This window comes from Saimiri boliviensis, chromosome 9 (assembly GCF_048565385.1).
Source record: "Saimiri boliviensis isolate mSaiBol1 chromosome 9, mSaiBol1.pri, whole genome shotgun sequence".
NCBI classification, from domain to species: Eukaryota; Metazoa; Chordata; class Mammalia; order Primates; family Cebidae; genus Saimiri; species Saimiri boliviensis.
This window is the reverse complement of record NC_133457.1, coordinates 79,728,830-79,755,740: the sequence shown is the minus strand read 5'-3', so window position 1 is coordinate 79,755,740 and position 26,911 is coordinate 79,728,830. Positions and strand designations below refer to the sequence as shown.

General features: G+C 40.9%; 1 protein-coding gene across 1 annotated transcript in view; it reads left to right on the top strand.

Moving 5' to 3' along the window:
• Window positions 1-26,911, top strand: part of PCSK2 (proprotein convertase subtilisin/kexin type 2) — a 250,070-nt gene that overhangs the window by 178,832 nt on the left and 44,327 nt on the right. The window contains exons 6-7 of the mRNA XM_003933180.4: window positions 8,803-8,879; window positions 23,264-23,352. Coding sequence (XP_003933229.1) covers window positions 8,803-8,879; window positions 23,264-23,352 — 166 coding nt within the window. The remainder of the gene's footprint in view (window positions 1-8,802; window positions 8,880-23,263; window positions 23,353-26,911) is intronic.

Below are 26,911 nucleotides of genomic sequence, written 5' to 3'. Positions count from 1 at the left end.
CAGTTTCATATCTCATTCTTTGCCAGAGCCACAGAGTTTTGCATCCTATGAGTGCCCCAGAATTTCTTTAACTCATCCCCAGTGTTGGAGATTTAGGTTGTTTCTAATCTTTCACTATTACAGTCACTGCTGGAATGAATATATTTAAACATACATCTTTCATTTATATGCAAGTACATCTTTAGGGTAGAGTCTTAGAGGTGGCATTGCTGGGTCAAACAGTCCATTCATTATTATTTTGATAGATATCGCCAAATTTCTCTTCAAAGAGATTGTGCCAACTTCCACACCAACCAACCATGAACAGAAGCACCCGTGTCCCCTCATTCTCAAAATAATATTTTAAATACATAAACAAGATGTAGAGGTAATCAAGTCTTTTAGTCTGTTTGAGCTACTATAACAAAATATCATAGACTGAGTAATTGATAAACAACAGAAATCTATTGGCTGCAGATATGGAGGCCAGCATTCCAAGACCAAGGTACCAGCAGATTTGGTGCCTGGTGAAAGCCTGTTCCTCATACGCAAGGTCTTCCTGCACATCTTCACATAGTGGAAAGGTTAAACAGACTCCCTCAGGCCTATTTTATAAGGGCACTAATTCTGTTCATGAGGGCTTCATCCTCATGACCTAATTACCTCCCAAGGACCCCACCCCTTAATACTGGGGATTACATTTCAACATACAAATTTTGCAGGGACACCAACATTCAGACTGTGGCATCGAGGAATGCTATTAAATTGACATAGTTATCAAAAGATTGAAATTACACATATGTGAGATGCTAACATATGTCCTTTATTAATGCATCAAATAACAAAATCTAGTGGCAGATGGGGTGTGCTGAAAAGATACTTTTTAGCATACCTGCAACAACCCTAATGTGTAATGAAAATACAATTGATGACATGCTCACAGGAACTGCTAATGATATTGTGGTTTGTACTTCCCATTCGTAATTGAAGGAAACGCTCGGTTTGAGGTTGTGGCTAGTGCAAATAAAGATGTAAATTTTTCCACCCAAGTTTTAGAACCTATCTTGGAGCCAGCTCTTACAGCTTCATTACAGTGAATGGCAGCTTCTTTTTAATATATCAGGTCAGCCCCAGGAATTTATGCTTTTAGAGAAGCTCTTAAAATTCATGTGGGGAATCAGCCTCCATCTAGCTTAGTACACGCTTCATTGGCCTTCTAAAATAGCAAGTCAAGCAAGAAGACATAGACAGGCAGAGACCACTCTAAAGACGCCCTCCAGAGGTATTTGCCTCAGCTGTTACTTAAAATGACTGTTCACTCCTTCCTGCAATACAGCTGCTCTCCTCCCACACAGAGTTTTGGAAAATATCAATTAAAGATGAGATTTTAAACATCTTTTAAAAAGACAAAGGCATCTTTAAATTGGGGCACCCTATTAGCCATTAGTAATTAATGTTATTATTTTCTCTTCTGTTTAGTGCTTAGAACCTCTCCCAAGTCTGCTGATAACAGTGGCAATGAAGGCCAAAGAATGGAGCTACTTAAGCTCTGGAAAATACTGGCCAGGCACAGAGGCTCACACCTGTAATCCCAGCACTTTGAGAGCCTGAGACATGTGGATCACTTGAGGTCAAGAGTTCTAGACCAGCCAGGCTAACATGGCGAAACCCTGTACCTACTAAAAAATAAATACAAAAGTTAGCCGGACATGGTGGCTGTAATCCCAGCTACTCAGGAGGCAAGAGAATCACTGGAACCCTGGGGGCAGAGGTTGCAGTGAGCTGAGATTATGCCACTGCACTCAAGCCTGGGCAATAGAGCAAGACTCCATCTCAAAAAAAGAAAAAGAAAAAGAAAATGAAAAAAGTCCAGCCACCCAGGACACAGCTTGGGGAAAGGTGACGCCTGTGTGGCCTGACTGTTAAATAATATCATTCCTCTTATCTGGAGAGTGCTTCAGTGATTATAGAAGTTGCTAGAATTTCCAAGAGCAATAAGAAAGTGATTGGAAAAAAGTGTTAAATCCACAATGAGAGAACACTTTGTCACTGGAAAAATATATGACTCTGGCAGCCTTTGGAGCATGGAAGAAAGATTCAAACAAATTTCTGATTATGTATCTTTTCCTAAATTTTTTGAATGCTGGAGGAATGTTAAATTTCATTAAGTTTACAGCCAGATTTAATATAGACATAAATCTCTTTAATGTTGGTTTCAGTCAAAAGTGAGCTGAACATTATCGTTAAACCAGTGCATGTGGGAGAATTATTTGAAGAAAATCAAAATAGGCACAGTTGGGAACATGAAGCCATGACCATATTAGATGCAAGCAGGCGCAATAGCAAAATTCTTTAGGCTCTAATGGACTGGGCTATTTTGCTTCTCAGTTTCCATACAGATGAGCTTTGTTCCAGGGCAATATGGTTGCAGTTTGAGAGTCTATCTGAAGAAGCTCATTTCTCTTTCATTAGTCCATGAGCACAGTGCAATTTCAGCTAATACTGTTACACAGCTCCTAGCTGGGTTATTTGGTTAAATGCCTTCAGGGAAAGTAGCAAGGCAAAATAAAAGGACAAATGCAATACAGTTTCTTGTTCTGAGTTCCTGTAGCTGTGGAATTACACTGGCAGTTGATCACACACCACATTGTAGTCGTGATCATAAACTCCTGTTATTTGAGATGTTATTCAAGTCTTGTATTATTTGATGTTTCACAAGAGACATCTTGTCTTCTGTGGTGCAATTTCCTTGAGGTTGGGTTTGTATACGAGTACAACTATAGGGACTTGTGTCTCATCAGGGTTCCTGGACATGCTAGTAGGTATATAGTGCCATTTGTGTGAAATTGAAAATGACATTCCCTACTGGCAGGTGAACTGCGAAACAGCACCCTACTCTCTCTCTGGGCAAATTAGAAAAGGGACCCCCTTATGGGTGGACAAATGAACAAAAAGTAGACCCTTTGGGCTGAAAATTCTTTTTTAAAGCCTCCCCGACCTTGGAGTACGGAGGTGGTGCACATGGCGTCAGTCAGTCCAGTGCAGACCCTAGTTGCTCCCTGTGGGCAGGAACCCCAGTGCAATGCACAATCTGCACAACTGTATATTACAGCACTGTTTACAGAAACCACTTTCACAATTTTGTAGTTGGCCCACAGAGTTTGCCGCTCAGTACTCTAAAAATATCTATTCAACCACATCAGTGGATGTCCGTGTTAAATACATTAGCTTTCTTTCTTATGGCAAGTACCTGCCACTCTCTGCCAAGGGCAATGTTCTAACCATGGCAACAAACAAGACACTCGTAGGGGGAAAAAGCAGAAGAACTGCAGGGTGGTAACCCCTAGGGGCTGCCAGTGACCAGTGGTGGGCAGTGCAGTGGCAGAAACCATGGTGGTACTTCCTCATCATCACAGTGTAAAGCTCTTCTCAGCCTCCATCTGTACCCGGTGAGCTGAAGCCCAGTATCTGCCTCATAACCCACCTTCGACTAGCATGAGATGCAGGAGGAGCGAGCTTGAAACTCCCGACAAGGTAGTCAGACTAGTTCATACCCAATTCAGCAGCTACCGCCTAGGAGAGAACGGGGTATGGGGCATGTATGTCTCAGAGCAAAGAGATCTGCCCAGAAAGACAAAGACTGAGTAAGATGCTATAGTGTGGGTTATCAGAGGGCAGCCTGGGAGCCCAAGAGGCCTAGGACTTTGGTCAGGGACTCTTTTGGTTGGCAGACTCTTTCCAATAAAAGGCCACATGGTAAATACATTAGGCTTTGCGGGTTTTTGTCACAGCTCCTTATCTTCTGCTGTTAGAGTGCAAAAGCAGCAGCAGGCAATTCATAAACAAATGGATGTGGCTGTGTTCCAATACAACTTTACTTACAAAAACAGGCTGTGGACTGATTTAGCCGGTGGACCACATTTTGTGACCTTTGCTGTACGTGATCAAAGAAAGAGGACACAACAGGAGAAGTCAAAGGCGAGGCGTTGCCCATGCTGCGTGGGGCAACCTGTTTGCCAGCCTACATCCTTCTTTCATTTTATCCTCACAGCAACCCAGTAGTAACAGTTTTACCACCTACATTTTGAAGATGAAGAAACTACAATTTCTAAAAAATAAGAAAATTTCCAAGGTCAAAAACAGCCTTGTTTCAAAACCAAGTCTGTTTGACTTGAATGCCTCTCTTCCTCCCCCTACGCCAAGCTGGTACCTGCAGACGTATTTGTCTAGGGCGGCCCAGCAAAGGAAGTGCATTGATCACAGAGGCATTAAATTTCAGATTTGGGGGTATGGATGGCAGTGCCAGGGCCAGGTGCAATCTCAAGAGCCTCAGAAGCTTCTCTGTGGATGTAAAAGCAATAGGAAACAGCCACCATTGACTGCAAGACCTCCCGCCTCTGTCATCACCAGCCTTCCAACAGACCAGCCCCAAATCTGAAAAGTGCCATTTGCGGGCCTGCATCTTTGACAGCCAGGCAAATACAGCACCTCATATATAAAAAGCCAGTGGAATCTGTGAATATAACAAGTGACTGTCCTTTCTTAGCGTGGTGCAGGCCATCTGTTTGAAAAGTACACAGTGCAAACAGTGCCAAGTTGTAATTATTAAACTTTCTAGCTAACAGCAAGTCTCATCTTTCTTTCTAATTACGCATTCAAATATTCAGAAATTAAGCCCTAGAATTATTAAATACCAGAGATGGGTTTTTTCCCCCCTTGCACGAAACTTTTAGAAGAGAAAATGAGCCATCATCAGAAGTTTCTTCCAGAAATAACTCCCAGAGAAGCCCTGAGGTCAGCTTGGAATCAACCCAACCTTCTCACTTTCAGTGCGATGGTACAATGATAATTCAAGTTCTTAATGATGACTCTGAATCATCTTGATCCTGAATCATCAGAGATTAAATTATTTTCACTAAACAGCTAGTCTTTTCTAAAGCAAGAAAATCGATAAAAAGATTTCAGAAAAGTTAAAGAACTCCAAACAAAGCAGACATCTGCAAGCTTCAGTGACCAGAACATTAAATTCACCAAACACCACCTGCTCCAAATGTCCATGTTAATCGCAATTACAGAAAACTCCGGTATCATTCAAGGCCAGTTTAACTTATTCCTGTACACAAATAACTTTATGGGAGACAGCATTGTAATTCAAATCAATCAATGACTCGGTTTGGCTATAAAAGCATAAACAGAACCCTTGCAAAATATTGTTCTTCCTTGCTAGAAACCATTTGATTTTCAGCCAGAAAACATACAGCCAAACAAGAATAACAACTGTTTGCCTTCCTTCATGTTCAGTGTAGAATGTTACCCAAGGAATTAAGCATTAGTCATCAAAAATTAATTCCAAAGGCAACAAAACGATTGGGGTTCCTGAGTTGTCATCCATTTCATCATTCAGAGGCCAATTTGACCCCAGACAATACACGGTCTTTCTTCTTGTTATAAAAGTGGTCGCAGAGTTCTGAGGGTTCTCAGCTATAAGCTCTGCTCTCAGAACTCTCCAGGCCCTCCTTCCAACCCCTGCCGTGTCAGGGCAAACTATCTTCCCAGAGTCAGGAGCAGAGCCAAGAGCCTCACCCAGACAGACTCCAGTGATAATTATCAGCTCAAAAGATAAGCCCAAGTGGAAAATTTGGGAAGCAAGTCACTCAGGCAGCAGCTACAAAGGGACAGACACTCTCTAGTTTTTTCTCACTGACTTCATTTCCCCCTGTCAGCCTGATAGAAACCTGGTCTCAGTCAGCTCCGGTTTTGACCCTGCCCTCCCTGTGTCCAGAAGCGCCCTCAAGCTTCAAAAGACTCACACAGCCTTCCAGAGAGGGAGACGGACCCAGTGCTGGCTTTCATCATCTGGCCACTCCAGCTTCTGCAGCAACCCCATTCCCACTGGCCTCGGTGGTCAATTCACCCAGATCCTGCCTAAACCCTGGACGCTCATTGTCCTAACCACCAGAATGTCCTAGGCCAGCTGGTTCTCAGCATCATGTCTTCACCCACCTCAACCTCCCACAGAATGTTTCTGCCTCTCCCTGCTCTGCAGTGGGGATCAAGGGAATGCAGGATGGGGCTGCCCCAAGCCTGCAGCCTCACAGGGGCGTTTCTGCCCTGCGATTCCATGCCCCTGTCGTGGGCTGAGTCCTAGGCCTCGCTGAAACTGGACATCCCAGCATGCCCCGTCCCACTCCAAGAGCACAGCTCAGAAGGAAGAGGCAGCCTCAGGGGCCTACTGAGGGGCCACTCCTGCTGGATTTCCAGCCCACCTCACCTCAGGGAATTTTAATTTTTTCTATAGAGAAACCAACCCAATTGAGCAGATACTCTTCCAAATCTGCTACTTAAGATTTCAGTCTCAGCTTTGAAGCTCAGAAGAAAAAGTATTACTTTAACTCATGTTTCTCTTGATATTCCTACCCCACTAACTCATTCTACGTAAGAATGCTCTTACCTCGAAAAATTCAGAGCTTAGAACAGAATGCATTTGGGAAGACAAGTAAGTTGCTATTTCAAGACAGTATCTCTGAAAAGAACTGAAATCCAGATGTTGCTTGGGGAGTCACTGAGGGAAAGGCCAAATCTGAGAGGGTGTCCCAGGGAAAAGGATTGTGGGCCAGATACAGAATTAAACTTTAAAGGTGAATGAAAGCTATTTGGGGTCTAAGTGGGGAAGGAGTCAGAAAGCTGGTGACTTGCCAGTAATTACTGTCAGTAGAGACAGGAAGACTTCCTCCTCTCAAAAAGCCATGTGTTGAATGAAGACCCAGACGCTGGAAATAAAGGATAGATGTGCTTAAGACTCCAGGCAGGCCGGGCGCGGTGGCTCAAGCCTGTAATCCCAGCACTTTGGGAGGCCGAGGCGGGTGGATCACGAGGTCGAGAGATCGAGACCATCCTGGTCAACATGGTGAAACCCCGTCTCTACTAAAAATACAACAAACTAGCTGGGCATGGTGGCGTGTGCCTGTAATCCCAGCTACTCAGGAGGCTGAGGCAGGAGAATTGCCTGAGCCCAGGAGGCGGAGGTTGCGGTGAGCCGAGATCGCGCCATGGCACTCCAGCCTGGGTAACAAGGGCGAAACTCCGTCTCAAAAAAAAAAAAAAAAAAAAAAAAAAAAAGACTCCAGGCAAACAACTGGACCATATTTCAGGGTGACCCTGCCCAAGTACAGCATTTGTTTAAATAAATTAGCATTACAATTCTGATTATTACAACTACTGGTAATTAGCTGCCCTTTGTCACCTAAACAAGCAAAACAAAAATTAATGAAATTAGTGGAGTTGCTCTTAAAAACATTACGCCATTACATTAGGCTTACAAACTCAAGTGTGTCACAAAACCAGTGTGTTACCTTATGATAAAGCACAGCTCCTAAATACGTCTTGGGACTCATAAAGTCAAGAAATGCCAAAGCTGGAATATACCTCTAAGCCAGTGTTTCCTGGCCCAATGTATACTGTGAACCAAGAAGCCATCTGGGGTCTTCATTTCAGACCCCAAAAACAAAAGAGAGGCGAATGAGAGGAGGAACTTCAGAGAGATCAGGATCTCCAGGCAAGCAGAGAAGGGAATGGTGAAGGAATGGGTTATTCACTAAACAATGGTGGATCATCTGCCATCATAGACCAGAATAAAAGGCAGACCAACTAAAGACCTAAATGTTAAATTTAAAAAAAAAAAAAAAATGCGGGGCCGGGCGCGGTGGCTCACGCCTGTAATCCCAGCACCTTGGGAGGCCGAGGTAGGTGGATCACGAGGTCAAGAGATCGAGACCATCCTGGTCAACATGGTGAAACCCCATCTCTACTAAAAATACAAAAAATTAGCTGGGCATGGTGGCGCGTGCCTGTAATCCCAGCTACTCAGGAGGCTGAGGCAGGAGAATTGCCTGAACCCAGGAGGCGGAGGTTGCGGTGAGCCGAGATCGCGCCATTGCACTCCAGCCTGGGCAACGAGAGTGAAACTCTGTCTCAAAAAAAATTAAAAAATAAAAAAATGTGGAATCACTTAGATAGTTTAAGTGACAACATAATTGATTTATATGGGGAAAGATTCTCAATGGGAAAAGGGAGGCGTTGGATACACAGAACAGCACACTTTTGACCATATGCTGTAGGGCATAAGAGTTCATACGGACACTTATTGAAGTTTGCAATGGTATATTTCTTTGTTTGCTTATTCGATTTATGTCTGTCCCCCCATGAGGGCAGGGAGGTCACCATTGTATTCCCATACTTAGCCAATTCTCTGACATATGATGTTTGTTGAGTGAATAAATAAGATCAATTGTGGACACCTTTAGGGCGTTGGGCAGGAGTTTAACACCCTTAAGGGGAAAGGAAACCAGCCTATGCCAGTCTGAAGGAAGAAGCGGGATGTAAGCCTTCTGCATGAAGCAAGGAAACTCTAGAGGCCATCTCACTTATGATGTGAGAATTAGAACATCTGGCCATCTGTCCAAGGAATCATCAAGGAAGCTTACCCTAAGCCCTGGGTTCCAGGTGAAATCCATTAACCCACAAGGGATACATCAACTTAAAATGAAGAAAGTCCTGGAGAACACAGGGCTTAAATTTGCTCACCCCTGGAAGGCTTGAAATAGGATGAAATGGGGAAGCCTGGAAGAGAATATCAAGAGAGGATAGAAAGCTCCAGGGACACGCTTTGGCTCTAACACAATTTTGCAAGGGTTGGCCCAGTGCAGCACATTAACCCAGCACTCCAGGGAAGACCAGAAACATGTAAAGTCTTGCAGCACATTCCCTTTACTGTGCCTCCAGCTCTACGGATCTAATGAGATTGCATTGCCTTGTGTTTTTCAGAATGCCGAAGCAAGTTATGACTTCAGCAGCAACGATCCCTACCCTTACCCTCGATACACAGATGACTGGTTTAACAGGTAAACTGGGCCTTGGGAGATCTCTTTGACTTTAGACTTTGGGGTTTTATTTTACTTTGTTTTGTTTCAGGCTTGGCTACCACCAGCAAAATAATCCTCATGCTTCAGTAAATTATATTGTGATTTTTTTCTTCTCGGTGGCTACATTCTCTAAAGTGGAATTTTTAATATTACAGTCTTCCACTAGAATAATCTTCTGTCTGATTTGTTCTGCTAAACTTGAAATTATTTATCACTTTAATCCATTAAAGAGAAAAGAAAATAGAAATAAGAAGTCCTTTCTCAACCCATTACAAGGTGATTTAAAACATGCTGATTTTGCTTTTTGTGTTGAAACTGTTGTATACAAGCTTTTTGCCCCATGAGTCTGTGTCTATGTATTTTTGAAAAGCGTTCTGAATATTTTCTGCTATGACCTCTTAATAGCTTATGGAGTCCCTTTCAACAAAACAGTCAGTATGATTGAAGTATTTAAAGGTTTTCAAATACTTCAGAGGCAGAGGTTTGAAGTATTGCTTGGGATAAACATCCTACCATGGCAAACTACCCAAAAAGTCCATCCAAGAGTATAATTTTCCTTCAGCCTGTTTTTGCTACTAAACATAGAAATGTGATTTCTTTTTTTCTTCAAGTAAACATTTTGCTTAAATGGTTAATTGCATGTAAGAGATATGAAGAAATAAAGATGTGAGGCTTGCTCAATGAAATAATACTGTAATTTTTAAACCTACTGTTTCCCTGTTACTGATGTCCTTGGGTGAAGTTCATAAAAACATATGAACTTCAATTAGTTGTATAAAAATATATAATGTGTAGAGCACTTTATCCATTTTTTTTTCTCATAGCATTTTAAGTAGTAGATAAAACAAAAGTTGTCATTTTCAATTTAGTGATAAGCAAACAGGCTCAGAAGGGTTGAAGGGCTTCCTTGGTCAAACAATTCAAATTCAAGTCAAAGCCAAGATTAGCCCCATGCTTCAGATTGTTTCCAAATCCACATTTGTACTATTCTTTGCAAGTATCATTTGTATTATTTGATACAGGAAGCTTGATGACCAGAGTATATTCAGGGATAGAGCCTCCGTAAACAGGAAGCTTAGACTCTGTCTCTAAAATTAGTAAGTTGACCTGAGACCTCCCCAACCCTGCAATCTGATGAGGGTTTGACACAGGGTACACAGGCTCTGGGTACAAATGCAAAAAAGAAGAAGAAAAAAGAAAAGAAAAATAACTTTTAATATTCTGCAAAGATCATTGCTAATGTCGGATGGCACAGTTCATTCTCTATCCACGTCACCTGCAACCTGAAAATGACAGGCAATGCTTAGAGGTGTGTGTTTCGAGGATGAGAATGTATAAAAAAGGTCTGAAAACTTTTCGCATGAAGTGTGTTTCACCTCTATGACTTCTAACCCTAGATCTTAGCATATCCTTAGCAAACAAACCATTTCAGACACAAGAATGTGAAGTTACTAAATGAATGCCATTAAGCCAGGGTTTAGACAGAATTGGGAATGGCCATCTGGAGCACAGTGCTAAGAAGAGCCATGAGAGGGTCTGGCTTCAGCAGGATTGATTACCAACTGTCAGCATGAATATCAGAAAGTGTGATGGTGACACGTGCGCTGGCTACTTACTGCCTTTCTGTAGCTAGAAGGTACTAAATTAGTCCTTGATTGATTGATGTAAGTGCAAAAACATAACCAATGGAATGGTTTTCCCCCAATCTCATTTTCGGAACCCCAACACAATCTCCCCTAGCCAAATCTTCCTGGGACATGTGCTGTAAAAATACTCCTTAAAAAAACTAAAAACACTAGGGAAATGTCTTCTCTCTTAAATACTTCATTTGCAAACTTGCTCTCGAAAGTATAATTTTAAACCAACTAAAAACCTCCAATTAGGACTGATTAGTGCTTAGGGCAATAAAATTTGTCACTGTCAGTGGTAAGAATTCCCAAGTGTCCAATTACCCGAGACACAGTCATAGTGACTCAGGCGAGCATGATCCCCGTGCCTTAGGGAGCCAGTGACTAAGACAGAGTGTCCACTCTGACCAGTAAATGGGTTCTTCTCAATTATAAAGTTATTTTCAAAGATCCTCACCCACTATGGCTTGTTATTACAAAGACTGGATGATGCCACCACTCAAATCATAATGGCTCTCAATACATAACTACCATTGGAAATGATTATAGGAGGCAGGTGGGGTGAAGCTCAAGTCCACAGCACTGGGGGAATCCTTAGTTCAAAATGTCACTATGGTCCTGGAGATGATTCCTGCTTGGCTGAAGAGAATTTAAATAACGCATCCCTTCCATGAGTGTATGACATGTTTATTAAAAAACCCCTCTGGGATAAAATGATATTATGCCTGATATTTTCTTCAATATTACTTACGGCTTGAGGCAGGACGGAAGAGAATGATTGGAGTATAGAGGTGATAAAATTGGTTACGAGTTAATCATTGTTAAAGCTCTGTGATGAGCACATGGGATTTTGCTCTATTTTTGTATATCTTTGATATTTTTCTAATAATAAGAAGTGAATTTAACAAGCATAGGGCATACAAAGAGGCAATAGCAAAACTGGGACTTCAGTTTGGTGTCATGAAACTCTTCGTTTTGTGCACGTTTCCAAGGAGCTTGGAATGTCATATGAGAAGGCAAAAGATGGCCAAGTTACTACAGTGCAAAAATGTAGCCCAGGCTAAAATAACACAAGGAGAGCTAATACGCATTGAGTAGTTACTGTATTTAAGGCACCGTTCTGTGTTTTGCATGTATTCATTCGACTAATCCTCATACTAACCCTCTAAAATAGGTATTATGGTTTTCCCCATTTTGGAAACTAAGGCACAGAGAGGTTAAGTAACTTGTGCAAGGTCACAAAGCTAATAAGAAGTGGAGGCAGGATTTGATGCCAGTGAATCATTCGTCTAGGATTTTACTGAAGGCAATAGGCAGAGTTGGGAGTAGGGAACAAATCTATCCCAAGGCAAGGATACAATCTGGTCAAAGATGGGCTGGTGGGGAGGTGCAGGATATGTTCAAGAGGTGGTCTGGATAACTGGCATGGTTTAGAGGCTGGTGCAGAAGGCAACATTCTAAGAAGCATCCACAAGTGCAGTGGGGAATAAAAGGGTTGGACAAGTTGCTAGGAGAAAGAAAGAAATTTCGCAATTGGGTCAGAAACAGGGCCAGGAGCATAGATGGGGCTCATTCTCTCATTACACTCAAGATACGCTGCCACTCTCAGAAGCCCCAATAGCCTGGAGCCTGGCACTTGCTCTTAGGTGGCACAGGACCCGGCATGAGCCTCTCACCAACTATGCAGACACCAAGTCATCCCACGGGTTCTTCAGGTGTTTTCTGGGCATAGGCACCAAATCTGATGCCCCATCTCTGTTCAGCACACTTGGAGCTCTTGACAAATGTGGGGCCAAAACTCCACATTTAGGGCTGACATGCTAGCCAGCAATGGGCTTGTTGCTATTAACTATTCCAGCCACACTGATTGCCACAAAGGCTAGTTACAACCCAGCAGCAATTGCTTCACAGGGAAAGGCAGTGGCTCTCCAGCACCAGATTCTCACTGCTGTGAAAGTAGCAAATAAAATGCACTAGAAGGGATACTCAAACAAGTAAAATGTTCCCCTTGGTTGAGAGACTGAGTTCAATAGCAATACATCTCTCCTAGGTTTTCCTGACACTTTAAACCATCATCTCATATCCTCTGCACTTACTCATTGTTTTTCTTTATTAAACTCCAAGCCAAGGGTGCTTTAGGAAAACAAACTTCATACACATGCAGTACTGCTTTTAGGGAATGTGTATATTAGAATAGCTTGTCTTGTGCTTGATCTGCTTTTATTGGATTGTTCCTGTTTAAGCAGAGCAAGTGTGTTTATTCTACTGTGAACCATTTAATAATTACATGCAGTATCTGAGCTCCAAGGAGGTACTTGAAACACGGCTAAAAAATTTTCAAAAGGAATATAATTTTCTCCTAGCTTGCAAGGAGCAAAATGCATTTGACCAAAAATAATAATAATAATAATAATAATAATAATAATAATAACTCAAATTGCAAAAAGGTAAAAAATAACATACATTTAATAAGCATCAGTAATGTGCTAAACAGATATAATAGATTTGCTGGGAGGTATCAGGATTTAGCATCACATTTTTTTCCTTGCTGGCACTCAAAAAGTATTGACTGAGTGGCTGATGGATGAGTGGCATACCTTTCCAACATGCCAAGGTGCTGAGCGGCCTTGACATCTGCCCATTTTCAAGCTGCCTGCTGCTCCCAAGGTCTGCAGCCCACATTTTGTCAATAATCTTGCAGCCCTGCTCGGTTTTAGGTCAATGTTTGGTGATGCATTGCAGATCTGTATTCCATTACTGTGCTGTTGTCCATAAAAATCCGTCTTGCACAGCATTTCTTTGACAGGCGTTCACCACTGAAATGTCATCCCTGCCATTGACGATATTTATGAAGCGTCAGAGGATGCAGCATACTCTATCTATTAAGCCCTAAACAGTGAGAGATTCTGGTTTAGATGCAATTCTTGGCTGCAAAAAGTTTACTGTAAATTCAGCCAGAAAGAAGACATTTATTACTCAAGTAACCAAAATGGAGGGAAGGAAGATGGATACACGGAGGCTGAAGAACATTTATCTCTTTGTGAGCCAATGTGATTGATAGCATTAGTTAAGCCTTCAAATAAGAAAGATTTTCTGTGGTTAACTTTTATTTTCTTATTAAAAGTCATATTTCATTCTGAAGAACCCTACACAACAGGCCACAGAGTGTGAGAAAAATGGCCCTCTCTGATTGGCTATTTTCACACTGATGTAAACCAATACCTTACCCTGGTGACACTTAATGGTTTTGAAGTAGACGAACATCTTTCTCGTATGTCTTTATGAACTAATTCTGAAACCACCTCCTGGATAATAAAATGCAAACTGCTTTCAAAGACATAAGCTAACTACTTTTTATATGAGCTTCAGGACTACTTCATAAGTCGATATTAGCTCAAAGGTTACTGCTTTTAACCAACGCTTTCTACATCCAAACCAAAGCATAGTGAAATCCAACAGAGTTTAATTTTTTTTATTATTTCTAGTCCCCTACTTGGATTAGAAAAGTATTCAGTATTTAAATTTTTCCTTCAGCAAAAAGAAGTAGATGTAATATAGACTTAGAAGTTATGGAGAAAATTATAAAGACTGTAAAAGAAAGACCTATATTTGGGTATAATTACTTCTACCCTGTAAGCTAATGTACATGCCATATAGAGATTTTATAGTCCTCAGGTGGCAATAATTCTTTTCTTAAGAGAGAAGAATACAGCACATTATGTAGACAAATGTAATATTACATTAATTGCTTGGTATGGATTGAGTGATCCCTGAATCAGTTCCCTTATCTATAAACCAAGACTAAACCTCCCACCTTGAAGGCTTGTACTGGGGATTGGAGACAGCTATAGAGTGCTTGGTACAGAGCTGAGCACTCCCTAACCAACAGCCGATAGAGTTGTGAAATTCAGTAGAGAAATTTCTACAGGAGCTAAGTCAAATATTATTCAACTGCAAAGAAAAGTAGGAGAATTGATGCTATAGGAGTAAATGGATGGTTCAATCATTCACCCATCTTTCTCAGACATCTGCTTTCTCATGTAAGCTTTTGACAGAAACTGGCCAACAGTCAGCTCAAGGTTAAACTTTCTGTCAAGATTCTAGTGCCTGTGTTTCTGCACTGCTGATTGAAAAAAGAGTTATAGCCAAAGATATCTTGTATGCATGAGACAGGGTTGATCTATTAGGAAAATTGAAATGTCTAGCGTCTGGCCTCAGAAAGATGAGGAGCCTGATCTCTTCTCCAGAAAGCAGTGGGTACTTGCCAGCAGACTCAGGGATGTCCCCAGAAGCAGCTTTGTTCATTCTCACCTATACCCTATTCTAACCTATTCTGTCTGACCTATTCATTTCTCATCTGTTCTATCAAGTAGGCTCTTGAAACCCTAAAGTCTTACCCTGTAGAGCTCATTGGACATTAGCAAGCAAATGTGGTTGATGCCAAACTAGCCAGGAAGTCTCTGCATTTTAGTTCTAATATGTCTAACACTGGAGCTTCTTTCTCCAAAGCCGTGGCTGAAAAGATTGCAGCTATCCACCATGGGTCTTCTGTTGTCTAAGAATCTGTAGATGTAGGGAGACTGGAGACCAGAAGACAAAGACAGCCTCATGTACACGAACCTGACAAAGTTGCACACTGGCTTGCTGACTGATCTGTCTTATCTCCTCATCTCTGAATGCAGATCCCTGAAACACTGCAGTAGAAGCTGGCTGTCAGAAACAGAACTAAGGAGCCAGTGGAAACAGCAGTAGGACCAGTAGCCAGGAAAGTAGCCAGAAAAGGAAGAGAGATTAAAAAAAAAAAAAAAAAAAAAGGAAGAAAAAAATCTCTACATCAAAATTATCCTAAAATCCAAAATTCCAAAATATCTGAAAAAAAAAAAAACACCTAAGAAATGAAAAATGAAGATATCAATTTATACCATATGAAATTGGTTCTATGAAGCAGTCTTGAAAAAGACTTCATAATAAGTTATTTTTAGTTTGTTCAGCATGATAAATGCATGAATAATATCTATTTTAAAGAAAAGTAAATGAGGGGGAAAACATAGGCAAAAACAAAAGCATGGACACGAAAAGAATGAATTGCAGCTGAAAAATACAGCCTGTGGAATAAAATCTCAATAAACGTGATAAAATATAGCCTGGATACAGTTGAGGAGATAATCATCAAATTGAAGATAACAGTCTGTTTATCAAGAACCTAGAGCAAACATGGATTCTTCATGGTGAAGCTTTGACAGCATTCTCTAAGTATGGGATCAAGATGTGGACTCTCTCTACTATCTCTTTAATTCAACATTATGCTACCTTTCATAGCCAATCAAATAGTTATAAATCTAAGAAAATGTGTGAAATCATTAAGAAGAAAATTATGAAATTTACCAAAGACATAAAGGAGTCCTAAATTAATAAAGTGGCATACCAAGTTCATGGATAAGAAGATGGAGCAATATAAAGACATGTCAAATTAATCTATTAATTCATTGCAATTTCAATTAAAGTTTCAATAGATTTTTCAGTAGAACTAGATGAAATTATTTTAAAATTGATATGGAAAAACAAGTGGCCAAAATAGAAGAAAACAAATAAGGAGGAGGAAAAAGAGGAAGAGAATGAAGACGAAGAAGAAGAGGTAGAAGTTCAACAACAGAACAACAGCAAGACACGAAAGCTTTGCCAACTGATACCAAAAACATTACATAACAATAATAATATGAGATTGTACAGTTAGCACAGAGAGAGACAAAAAAGATCAAGAAACAGAACAGAAAGTGCAAAAACAGATGCCACATAAAAGGAAGACTAATATATAATTAAGATAGCAATTAAAATGATGAGGAAAGGATGAAGTGAAGGTATTCAATAAGCAGGATAACTATGCACATGAGGAGAAACAGGCATCCATTCCACATATTGAGCATAAACAAAGAATTAAAGACCTAAGTGGATATAAATCTTTTAGGAAAAAATAAAGAAAAACATCTTTATGATCACGACATAGGGATGGATTTCCTTCTTTTTTTTCCCCAATTGATTTAGAAGTTTATTTTGCCAGTTAGGGATCATGACCCATGACACAGTCTTAGGAAGTCCTGAGAACAGGTGCCCAAGGTGGTTGAGTTAGAGCTTGACTTTATATGTTTTAGGGAGACATAGGACATTAATCAGTACATGTGAAGTAAACATTGGGTGGTCTGGAAAGGCAAGACGTCTTGAAGCAGGGGCTTCCAGGTTATAGACAGATTCAAAGATTTTCTGATTGGCAATTGGTTGAAAGAGTTATTATCCAAAGACCTGGAACAAATAGAAAGGCGTGTCTGGGTTAAGATAAGTGTTTGTGGAGACTAGGATTCTTTTCCTGTAGATGAAATCTCATAAGTGGCCACTGTCAGAGGCATTAGATGACAGATGTTTCCTGTTCTGACCTTTAAAAGGTGCTAGACTCTCAGCTAATTTCTTCAGGATCAGAAAAGTATCTGGAAAGGGCAGAGGCTCTCTACAGAATGTAAATTAGGGATGGATTTCTTAAGCCAGTAAACCGCATGGAAAAAGAAATGATTAATAAAGCTGGCTACATTAAAATTAAACACTTTTATTCAAAAAAAAGTCACAGTAAATAAATTTGGAAGACAAGCCACAGACTAGAAAACATGTGCAGAAAATTTTATGGAAAACAGGCTTAATATCCAAAATTTGTAAAGAACAACTATAAATAAATAAATTTAAAGTATCTTAATAAAAGAAATGGGCCAAGGTTATTAACAATTTACAGAAAAGAAAATGTAAGCCAAATAACCTTGCAAAGATTACCTTGCTAGTGATGAGGAAATCCAAAATGAAGCAATAACATCCCATTTCACACCAAATGGACTACTAAAATGGTAACATTCGACAATGATCAGTGCTGAAAAGGACTGAGCAACAGGACTGCTCATACCTTGAAGGTAGTACATAGCCATGTAACCTGTTTTAAGTTCTACAAGAAGACCCCAGAGAAACTCTTCCTTGTGTGTACATAGAAATAATAAAAAAGAATGTTTCTTTTCAAATTATTTGTAATAGCAAGCAAACTGCAAGCAATCTAAATACCTACCATTAGAGGTATAAATAAATAAATTACAACATACTTATCAATGGACTACCACACAGCACTAAAAATGGATGACCCAGAATTCACAAGTTAACTTCAGAAATTGTAGTGAATAAAGCCAATTTTACATCAATTATATACTAGGAAATTTTTACATAGAGTTTGAAAAAATGCAAATAGTGGCATATGTTTATGTATACCTGATTATAAAGTCATAAAAACATTCTGAACAACAAACTTAGTACAGTCGTTACCTCTGAGGAAGCAAGGAGAGGAAGGAATGGCATCAGAGAGGGTCTCAATTGTATCTATAAAGATTTATGTTGTTTCTTGGGTGTTTTTTTTTTTTTAGACAGTGTCATTCTATAACCCAGGCTGAAGTACAATGTCACAATCTTGGCACACTGCAACCTCCAGCCCCCAGGTTCAAGCAAATCTCATGCCTCAGCCTCCTGAGTGACTAGGATTACAGGCATGTGCCTCCATGCACAGCTTTTTTTTTTTTTTTTTTTGTATTTTTAGTAGAGACACAGTTTCACCATGTTGGCCAGGCTGGTCTCGAACTCCTGACCTCAAGTGATCCGCCCACCTTAGCCTCCCAAAGCACTGGGATTACAGGAGTGAGCCACCACACCTGGCCTATAAAGACTTATGCTTTTCAAAAATTATCCAAACTATGAAAAATGTTTGGCTTTGACAGATTTGGATGGTGGCTATATGAGTTTCATTGTATTATTCACTGAAATTGTCTATGTTTTTTAAATATTTCATAATTTCACATTTTTAAATAGTAAACCTGAGCCAAAATCAAAACCCCAAAGTGTTAGACAGGCCCACTCACCATTAAAAACCCACTTCTACATACCGGCCTCAAAGTGTGCATTAAATAAACGAATGCCGAAAGTCCATCATGCACCCTGCACACAACTAATGAGAAGGCAGGGAAATTCTACGACTAGGCAAGGCAGCCATTTTTTTCTGTTCATCAAGGAATGCTTGGTACTGATCCTTATCACCCAACATCTCTCTTTGTGGCATCCTTCAAATTAGTTTATTTTACTTATTACTATAATTTCTCCTTCCAAACAGGTTATCAAGTAGTATCTAATAAAATTATAGGAATAATCAATAGGAATAAAATTAAAATGTGCTAGTTCCAGTTATCCTAGTAGCTGTAACAAATAAATCTTGGCCCTAAAAGCTTAGTGGCTTAGTGGCTTAGCACACACAAAAAAACTTTATTTATCACTCACCCAGCAGTCCATCTCTGTGTTCCTGGTGGAACAGCTCTCCTCCAAGCAGTGGTTCAGGACAGCAGACTCCTTTCATCTTTGGCATAGGTTTCCAATGTTGCTGGGCTTCTTTGCATCAAACTATGTGAGGGGAAAGAGCATGAATAATTGCCCAACAGTGATGTGTATGGGCCAGGCTTACAAATAGCTTTTACCCATCTGCTCACATATTTGCCATAACTCAGTCACATGGTCACATACAAGTGTAAGGGAGGATGGGAGCCTTACTGCAGCCTGGGGGAAAAGAGAATTACTGGTGACTATTTAGCATTTTCTGCCACCAACAGAAACCATGTTGCAAAGTGAGAGACAATGTTGTACCAGAATACTTGGGTGAACGTTGATATGGTTTGGCTCTGTGTCCCCACCTAAATCTGACCTTGAATTGTAATCACCATAATCCCCACGTGTCAAGGGCGGGACCAGGTGGAGATAATTGAATCATGGGGGTAGTTTCCCCCATGCTGTTCTCATGATAATGTGTCTCACAACATGTGATGGTTTTATAAGTGTCAGGCATTTCCCCTGCTTGCACTCATTTTCTCCTTCCTGCCGCCTTGTGAAGAGGTGACTTTCACCATGATTGTAATTTTCCTAAAGCCTTCCCAGCAATGCTGAACTGTGAGTCAACTAAACCTCTTTCCTTTATAAATTACCCAGTCTCTGATATTTCTTCATAGCAGTGTGAAAACGGACTAATAGGAGTATTAGCAAATGACTGAACTAAGAAACCAGCAACAGCAAATTTAATTACTTGGTACTTTTTTAGTCATGGTTCTCCAGAGAACGCAACCAGTAGGATGTGTGTACATATAAAAGGAGGTTCATTATAAGGAATTGGCTCACCTAAGTCTGGAGACTGCCAAGTCCAAAATCTGCAGGGTAAGCCACGGAGCTGGAGACCCTGAGAGCCAATGGTCCAGCTTGAGTGTGAAGTTAGCCTGCTACAGAACCAGGAAGAGCCAATGTTATAAAGGGAGTCTTCCAGAGAAGTCTCTCTTCTCAGAGGAGGCCAGATACTTCTGTCTGTTTAAACCTTCAGCTGATTGAATGAGGCCCACACACATTATGGAGAGCAGGCTTCTCTATCTAATGTCCATAAATTGAAACGTGAATCTCATCCAAAACACCCTTGCAGAAACACCAAGAATAATGTCTGATCGAATATCTGGATACCTCGTGGCCCAGTCATAACGACAAGTAAAATTAACCATCACAATTTCAATCTGCATGTTTCTGATAGGATTACATGATAGTTAAAGATCATGGTTAAGAGCAGGGCTTTGGGAGCAGCAGACCTGAGTTTGAATTCTCGTTCTGTCTCCTATTTGAGAAGTGACTTCACATCTATCTAAGCCTCAGTTTTCTCATCTTTAAAATGGGGATAGGAATAGGCTGTTGGGAGGATTTAATAAAATAATGCATATAACACTCTCAGCATAGGGTTCATCCCATAGTAGATGTTGGTAAAAGACAGTTGTTTTATTCACATTGCTGGGTGTATCTGACACTATACCTTGAGAGCAATACATATAGAAATACCTGCTTTTGACTGGAAAAGCTAAGCAAGATTATCAAATCACTCTGGTGAAAAAGCCAGCAGTGTGGATGGAAATGGCATGCCTGTTCTGTCTCTCAGGAAATCCACAGGGTTGGGCATAGGGCCTCAGGTTTTCATTTGGACACCCCAGCAGCCCCTCAATACAGGCTGTTCACAAAAGCCCCAGTATGGTCACCATGACAGTCCAGGTGTGAGCCCTGACTCCCCACACATGAGCCATAGTGTCCCTCTAGCACTTGTTCATTCATTGTATCAGTAATCTACTGCCATGATAATGCGCATAACAAATTATTCCAGAATTCAGTAGCTTGAAACAATAAGCATTGATTATTGTTCCCAAGTATATAAGTTGTTTGACAGTTCTGTTAATCTGGTCCAGGCTAGGCTTGTCTTGGCTGAGCTCACCCTTGTGTCCCTGGTCGGCTGGCACACTGCTGGGGGTCACTGGTTTAGGATGGCCTCACTCACATGTCAATGGATGGCTGTTGGCTGGGGTGTCAGGCATGACAGGTTATGTGTCTTTCATCATCCAATAGGCTAGCCCGGGCTCACTCACATGGTGCCTATACAGGGCAGCAAGAGAAAGCAGAAAAGCCACAAGATCTCCTGAGACCCAGGGTCATCACTTCTGCCACATTCTTTCAGTCAAAGTAAATTATAAGCCCAGTCCAGATTCAAAAGCCCAGGGTTGTGAGAAGGCTTGGTGTTAGGAGCAATCTAAGAAACCTATTTATGGCTGATTGTTAATTAGTGTTCCCTAATTTAGCAACAAAATGTTTCTTCCCATATGTTCCTCTGGAGAGCCCATGGCATTCCTCTCCCACTCTTAAGAGCCAAAATTAAGGATACAGAAGACTTACTTAGTGTCTCTACTTTGTTCAAGCTGGTTCACATGCACTTGTCCTCCAGCCTTCGGTGAACTGTTTTCGGACAGGAACAGGTTAATCACCTTCAGGGAGGGTTGTGGGATGGTCCATTAATTCAGCATTAGTTCCAGATTTGGCTAGCCACTTTCTCACTGTGTATTCTGGGCAAGCATTTTGGGAGATCTTGTCAGGGTCAATTATCAAATAATAACAAAATTAGTGCTGAGTTGAATTAGATATGGAATTGTCTTTTAGTTAAAAATTTATCTGTTTAGCATGTACCAAACAGCAACCAAGCAAGCCAAATTTAATCAGTGTCCATTAAAGTTTTATTTTAAAATATATGTGTGCATATAAAGCATATGTATGCAGTTTATATGTGATATGTAGTTGACATAGGTATATGTTTAAGTATATAATATTTGGAGATACGTAATATAAGAGTATTACATATAAAAATATAAGTGGGCTATAAATATATAAGTGGATATAAGTAAAAATATATTATTAAATACATTTATTTAAAGTATATGTGAATCAATATAAATTATGCATCTATTTTGTTATATAATATGTGTAAGCTTCCAGGACATTTCAGCAGCATTTTACTTAGAATTTAGAGTAAAGGTAGTCATGAAAGACTCTCCCATCAAGTTAAACCATTACTAAGCACTTTGTCAGAAATCTCCAACGTGCTTTGCAAAAAAAACTGAAAAGGTAAGTAGATAATGGTTTGCTCAGCACTGTGAGTTTTCACAGAGCTTTAATACAAGGGCCGACCTCTGCAGTGACAGAGTTTACATATCTGGGTACATGATATGTGGATTTCATTCTTGTTCTAAAGAGAATTTTGAGGCATGAGATGTGTAGCCTTTATGGAGGCAGGATTTACTTTGACTCATACAGAGACTGTGTGTGTGTGTGTGTGTGTGTGTGTGTGTGTGTGTGTGTGCGTGCGCGCGCTTTCAATTCTTAGATGCTATTTTTTTTAAAGGGCAGGTGCAATAGCTTTGTTTGTCCCAAGAAGATGACCCAAACAGTGCACTGGTTAACACTGCAGAAAGAGAAAATTCCTAGGGATATGTAGCCAATAAGCCCCTTCGCCCACATTTCCTGATTGTATGCCACAGTCTGAACAGTGAGTGGAAAGACCTGTGCATTCCATAGGTCATATTCGCACTGTCCCAGCAGACCTGGGAGTGTGATTCATTTGATTCAGTAACTGTTCTACCCACCATTAAAATGGACTTTTCTGGCCGGGTTCGGTGGCTCACAGCTGTAATCCCAGCAATTCAGGAGGCTTAGGTGGGAGTCACTTGAGCACAGGTGTTTGAGACCACCAGCCTGGGCAACATGGGGAAACCCTTATTTCTCCAAAAACTTAGCCAGGCATGGTGCACACATCGGTGGTCCCAGCCACTTGAAAGGCTGAGGCAGGAGAATCACCTGAGCCCAGGAAGGTGAGCCCAGATTGCACCACTGCACTCCAGCCTGGGTGACCGAGGAGACCTCGTCTCAAAAAAATAAACAAATAAATAAATATAAATAAAATGGACTTTTCATGGTTGGATCTGGTAGTTCCAGATGATTTATACCATAGAAATCTTTTGCATCTTGAATGCTGTTTGGGGCTGAAAACACAGCATTCTGAGAATTCAGTTTATACTTGTTTCCGTTCTCTATTGCAACTTAACAAACCACCCTAAAATGGGGCGCTTTACAGAAAACTAAAAGGTACATAATGATTTGCTCAGCACTTAAGTTTCACAGAGCTTTAACACTAGGCCGGCATCTTCGGTGCCACGTTTTACTTGTACATGATATGGAGATTCATTCTTGTTCCAAAGAGAAATTTGAGCCCATGAGAGATGTAGCCAAATTCTTTTCACTGCATATCTAATGTGTCTTTATATTCTTTCAAAGCCATGGGACCCGATGTGCAGGAGAAGTTTCTGCTGCCGCCAACAACAATATCTGTGGGGTCGGAGTAGCATACAACTCCAAGGTCGCAGGTAAGCCGTCCCTGCCAAATAGGAGGCCCCTAGAAGGCATCACACTGATCTCAAAGCTGACAGTGGCCCAGCAAAAAATCCCACTGGTGCAGGAAAGCTGGGATCCACAGATTTGCCACAAGTGAAAAAAATTGGTTTCTTGTAACCAGCACAGTAATATCCATGCAGTTTTAAATTTTTAATTTAAGCCTAATATAAATTCAAAAAAAGTGAACACATCTTATGTACAAATCTCAGTGACTTTTCCCAGACTGGCCATACCCATATAGTGATCAGGAAACAAAACGTGACCAGCACCCCAAAGCCCTTCATGTTCCCTTCCAGTTACTACCCATACACCCAAGAATAAGCATAATCTTGTTTTCTAACTGCAAAAATATTGGTTATTACCAGTTTCTAAACTTTATATAAATGAAATTGTAAGTCACTATTCTGTGTCAGCGCCAATAAATTTTAATGACACTCAAATATAGACTATAGAGTACAAAGCAGGATGTACAAATTATTTGTAAACATACTCAGAGCTCTTCAAAATGTTTTGCACAATGGTACTCATCTTTAAAAAGATAAATTCCACCTGGAAGCTTTTTCTTATGTTTCATTGGGTAGAATATGTAACAATCTCCTCTTTATGGAGCCTTTAGAAATGAGAGTGTCAAATTAGTGAAAATTTAGAAACCAACATCCCTCCCCCATCAGAAAAAAAAAGAGAATGAGAGAGAAAGACAGCGACTGAGAGATTTATAAGCTTTCAACGAGATGTCTGAGAATGGAGTGGCTCCAGTCTTGTTGCAAGGTTTGCATCAAATTGGTTCTTAATTTATTCAGGCTGAGTCACCCAACCAACCTTGTTTTTCTTTTTTCTTTTCTTTCCTTTTTTTTTTTTTTTTTTTTTTTTTTACAACTGTCTTGATATTTTCTTTTCCTGGCAATTAAATAGAAGCATAAACCTACTTTTTGCTGACACTTGCATTTCCATGAAACTAAATAAAGCAAAAGTAACCTGTGCAAACCCACTATTAACCTCTTTCAACACTGCTTGCTAAGAGGCTTGCCTGAACTGGGTGCTGAATTTCACAAAAGAACCCATCTGGCTGTTTCTGAAATGTAAATAGAGGAGGCTTTTCCCCTGGGTTTCAGCTCTCTTTACTTTAATGCTGGCATGAAAATGTCAGGAGCCATTATGAGCTCCAGGGAAAGAATACCACTCATTAATATTTTATAAGACAGGCTCAGACCTGGGATGGTATCTAAGTGAGGCGAGTTCTCTACTCACAGGACAGAGCTGGTAGCAACTGAAAAATTCAAACCCAAAGGAAAAAAGCAAAATGACCACCTGCAAAAGTTAAAAGAGTTAGGGGGAGCTCATAGCTTTCTGGGGGTTCCTGGGAGCTTCTTTTTCCATCTGTTTCTCTTCCTTTTTTTCCTCCTATTACTTGCACTCTGAAATCATCAGTGCATTGAGTGCTCATCAAATGTCCCTAATTCTCCTGCTCCCTTAGTCTGCACTCCCTAAAAGCAAAATCCGAGACAAGGATTCCAGGCAAGCAGTTAATGTGGGAGGTGGTCGGCGGAAGCCAGAAGCCGGAAGCCGGAAGCCGGAAGCAGGAGTGAGGGAGTAGGGAAGGAAGACAGGAAAGGAATGGAGGCCAAAGAAGTTAGTCTCATGGACAGCAGGGGCCCCGTCCTGCAGGTGATTCTCTGAGGGAGTGTGGAGATCACCCCTCAGAACTGACCCTGCTAAAGTGAGGAGGCTGTGGGATTAATCTGCCAACTCTTATCATTCATTGTTTGGGGATGGCTGCCAGGACTGTCCAGCCTTCCCGGCTCGCTTGGACTGAATGGAGCTCCTTGGCCAGGGAGCAGGCCAGAGGACCCCGCTGGTGCAGCAGCCTCTGCGTAGCCTGCTGAATGCAGCCTGACACCTAAAAGACGTGACTGGGCTTCTGTGAAACCCCAGGACAGCTAGGGCGTCCCAGCAATGCTTTGAGGTTCCAGAAACCAAGAACAGCCACCCAAAGATTTTGAGCAAGGGAGGCCCCTTTCTTTCTTTCCCACTCCCTTAGCCCCAGCTTGGCTCCCCTGTGACCACCTACGCTGGTTCTAACTGCAAGGATTGCGAGGCTCCAGTCCCATGCCTGTGCCTTAGGGCACCCAGTGTCCCCTGGCTCCCTGGGGAGACAACGTGAATTCTTGAGGTAGCACTGGAAAGTTACTCATGGATTGTAAAAACAGTAGAGTTTATCTTACAAATTTAAGGAAAATATTTTATTCATCATGGCTGGCAATTCCAAAAGCTGGTTGATTTTTAATTATTTGCTACAAATGAGCCAAACCCTCCAGAGAATCCTTCCATTCTGGAGCTTTCTGGGCTCAGGAGGTCTAAAGCGCCACCTGGTGGCCAATTTGGATCGTTGCTTGTCTCGAAGTCGAGGTGTTCATTGCAGGTTGGGGGGCGCCCCTGCAATGTCTGAGGTCCTTGCCTAGCACCCTTACACACTGTTTCCAGAAAAAGCCCAAAGTTAAAATGCAGTTGAATCTTAGTCCAGGAAATTAAAAAAGAAGAGTGGAAATGAGATTGTAAATTGAGTCCTCTGAACAGAAAAGAGAAGTGAGCATGTCTTCATCTGCCTGTCTTCTGTTCATAAATTTTGCTCATTTTTCCATAAAGGCTTCTGTCTTTTTCTTGTTGATTTGTAGACATTCTTGGTGCGTCCCAGAGGTTAGCCCCAACCCATTTTAATCAGTGCAAAGATCTTCTCCTTCATTTCTCTTCAGATCTGTCTTCGTTTCAAACTCTGTGACTTGTAGACCCACACATATGGGATGTCCTCAAAGTCATCTGCAGTCTTCAACCTTTAATAGCCGACATTATTTGAAAGTTTATATACATTTCCTTTTTGACTTCAGTTGTATAAATTTTGAAGAAAAAATATTTACATTATTTTATTTTGAAAATGCCTTTGAGTAATCCTCTTTTGAAAAAGGACCCCATTCTTTTCTTCTTTCTTTTTTCATTTTCACTTTTTAAGTAAATGACATCTTCAATCAAAAAGGTTCAGTCAAAAAATTAAAATTAAATGTGTTATTCAAAAGCCACAAAACCAAACAAATGTACCACAAACACCATGACCTTCCAAATGATGGTTCTTGTAAATTTGTCAAATGTGTATTTCTGAAAATCTTAAAGCTTGAGACTGTATCTAGGAGTCATAACACTGTCTCCTGCCTTCAGGCCTTTTGTATGGTCCATAGTTGCTGTGAGCACCTTCCCGTTGCAGGAGATGGAAGCTGGCAAACTGGGCCCTTACCCCACACAGCTCACAGTCGAGGAGGAGACAAAGACAGGGAGCAAATTAAAAACATCAGATAACAACTCATGCAAGAGGACAGAGTCACAGGGGCTCAGGGACAGGAGGTGACTGGGGGTGGGTTTCTGCAGACTCTCAGAGCAGCCCCAAGATGGGACCAGGCCAGGTGGGTTTGGTCCTACTCACCTTCCTTTTTAAACCAAAGCATACAGATTTACACGCGGGGCTTCAGGATGAGATTGCCTTTG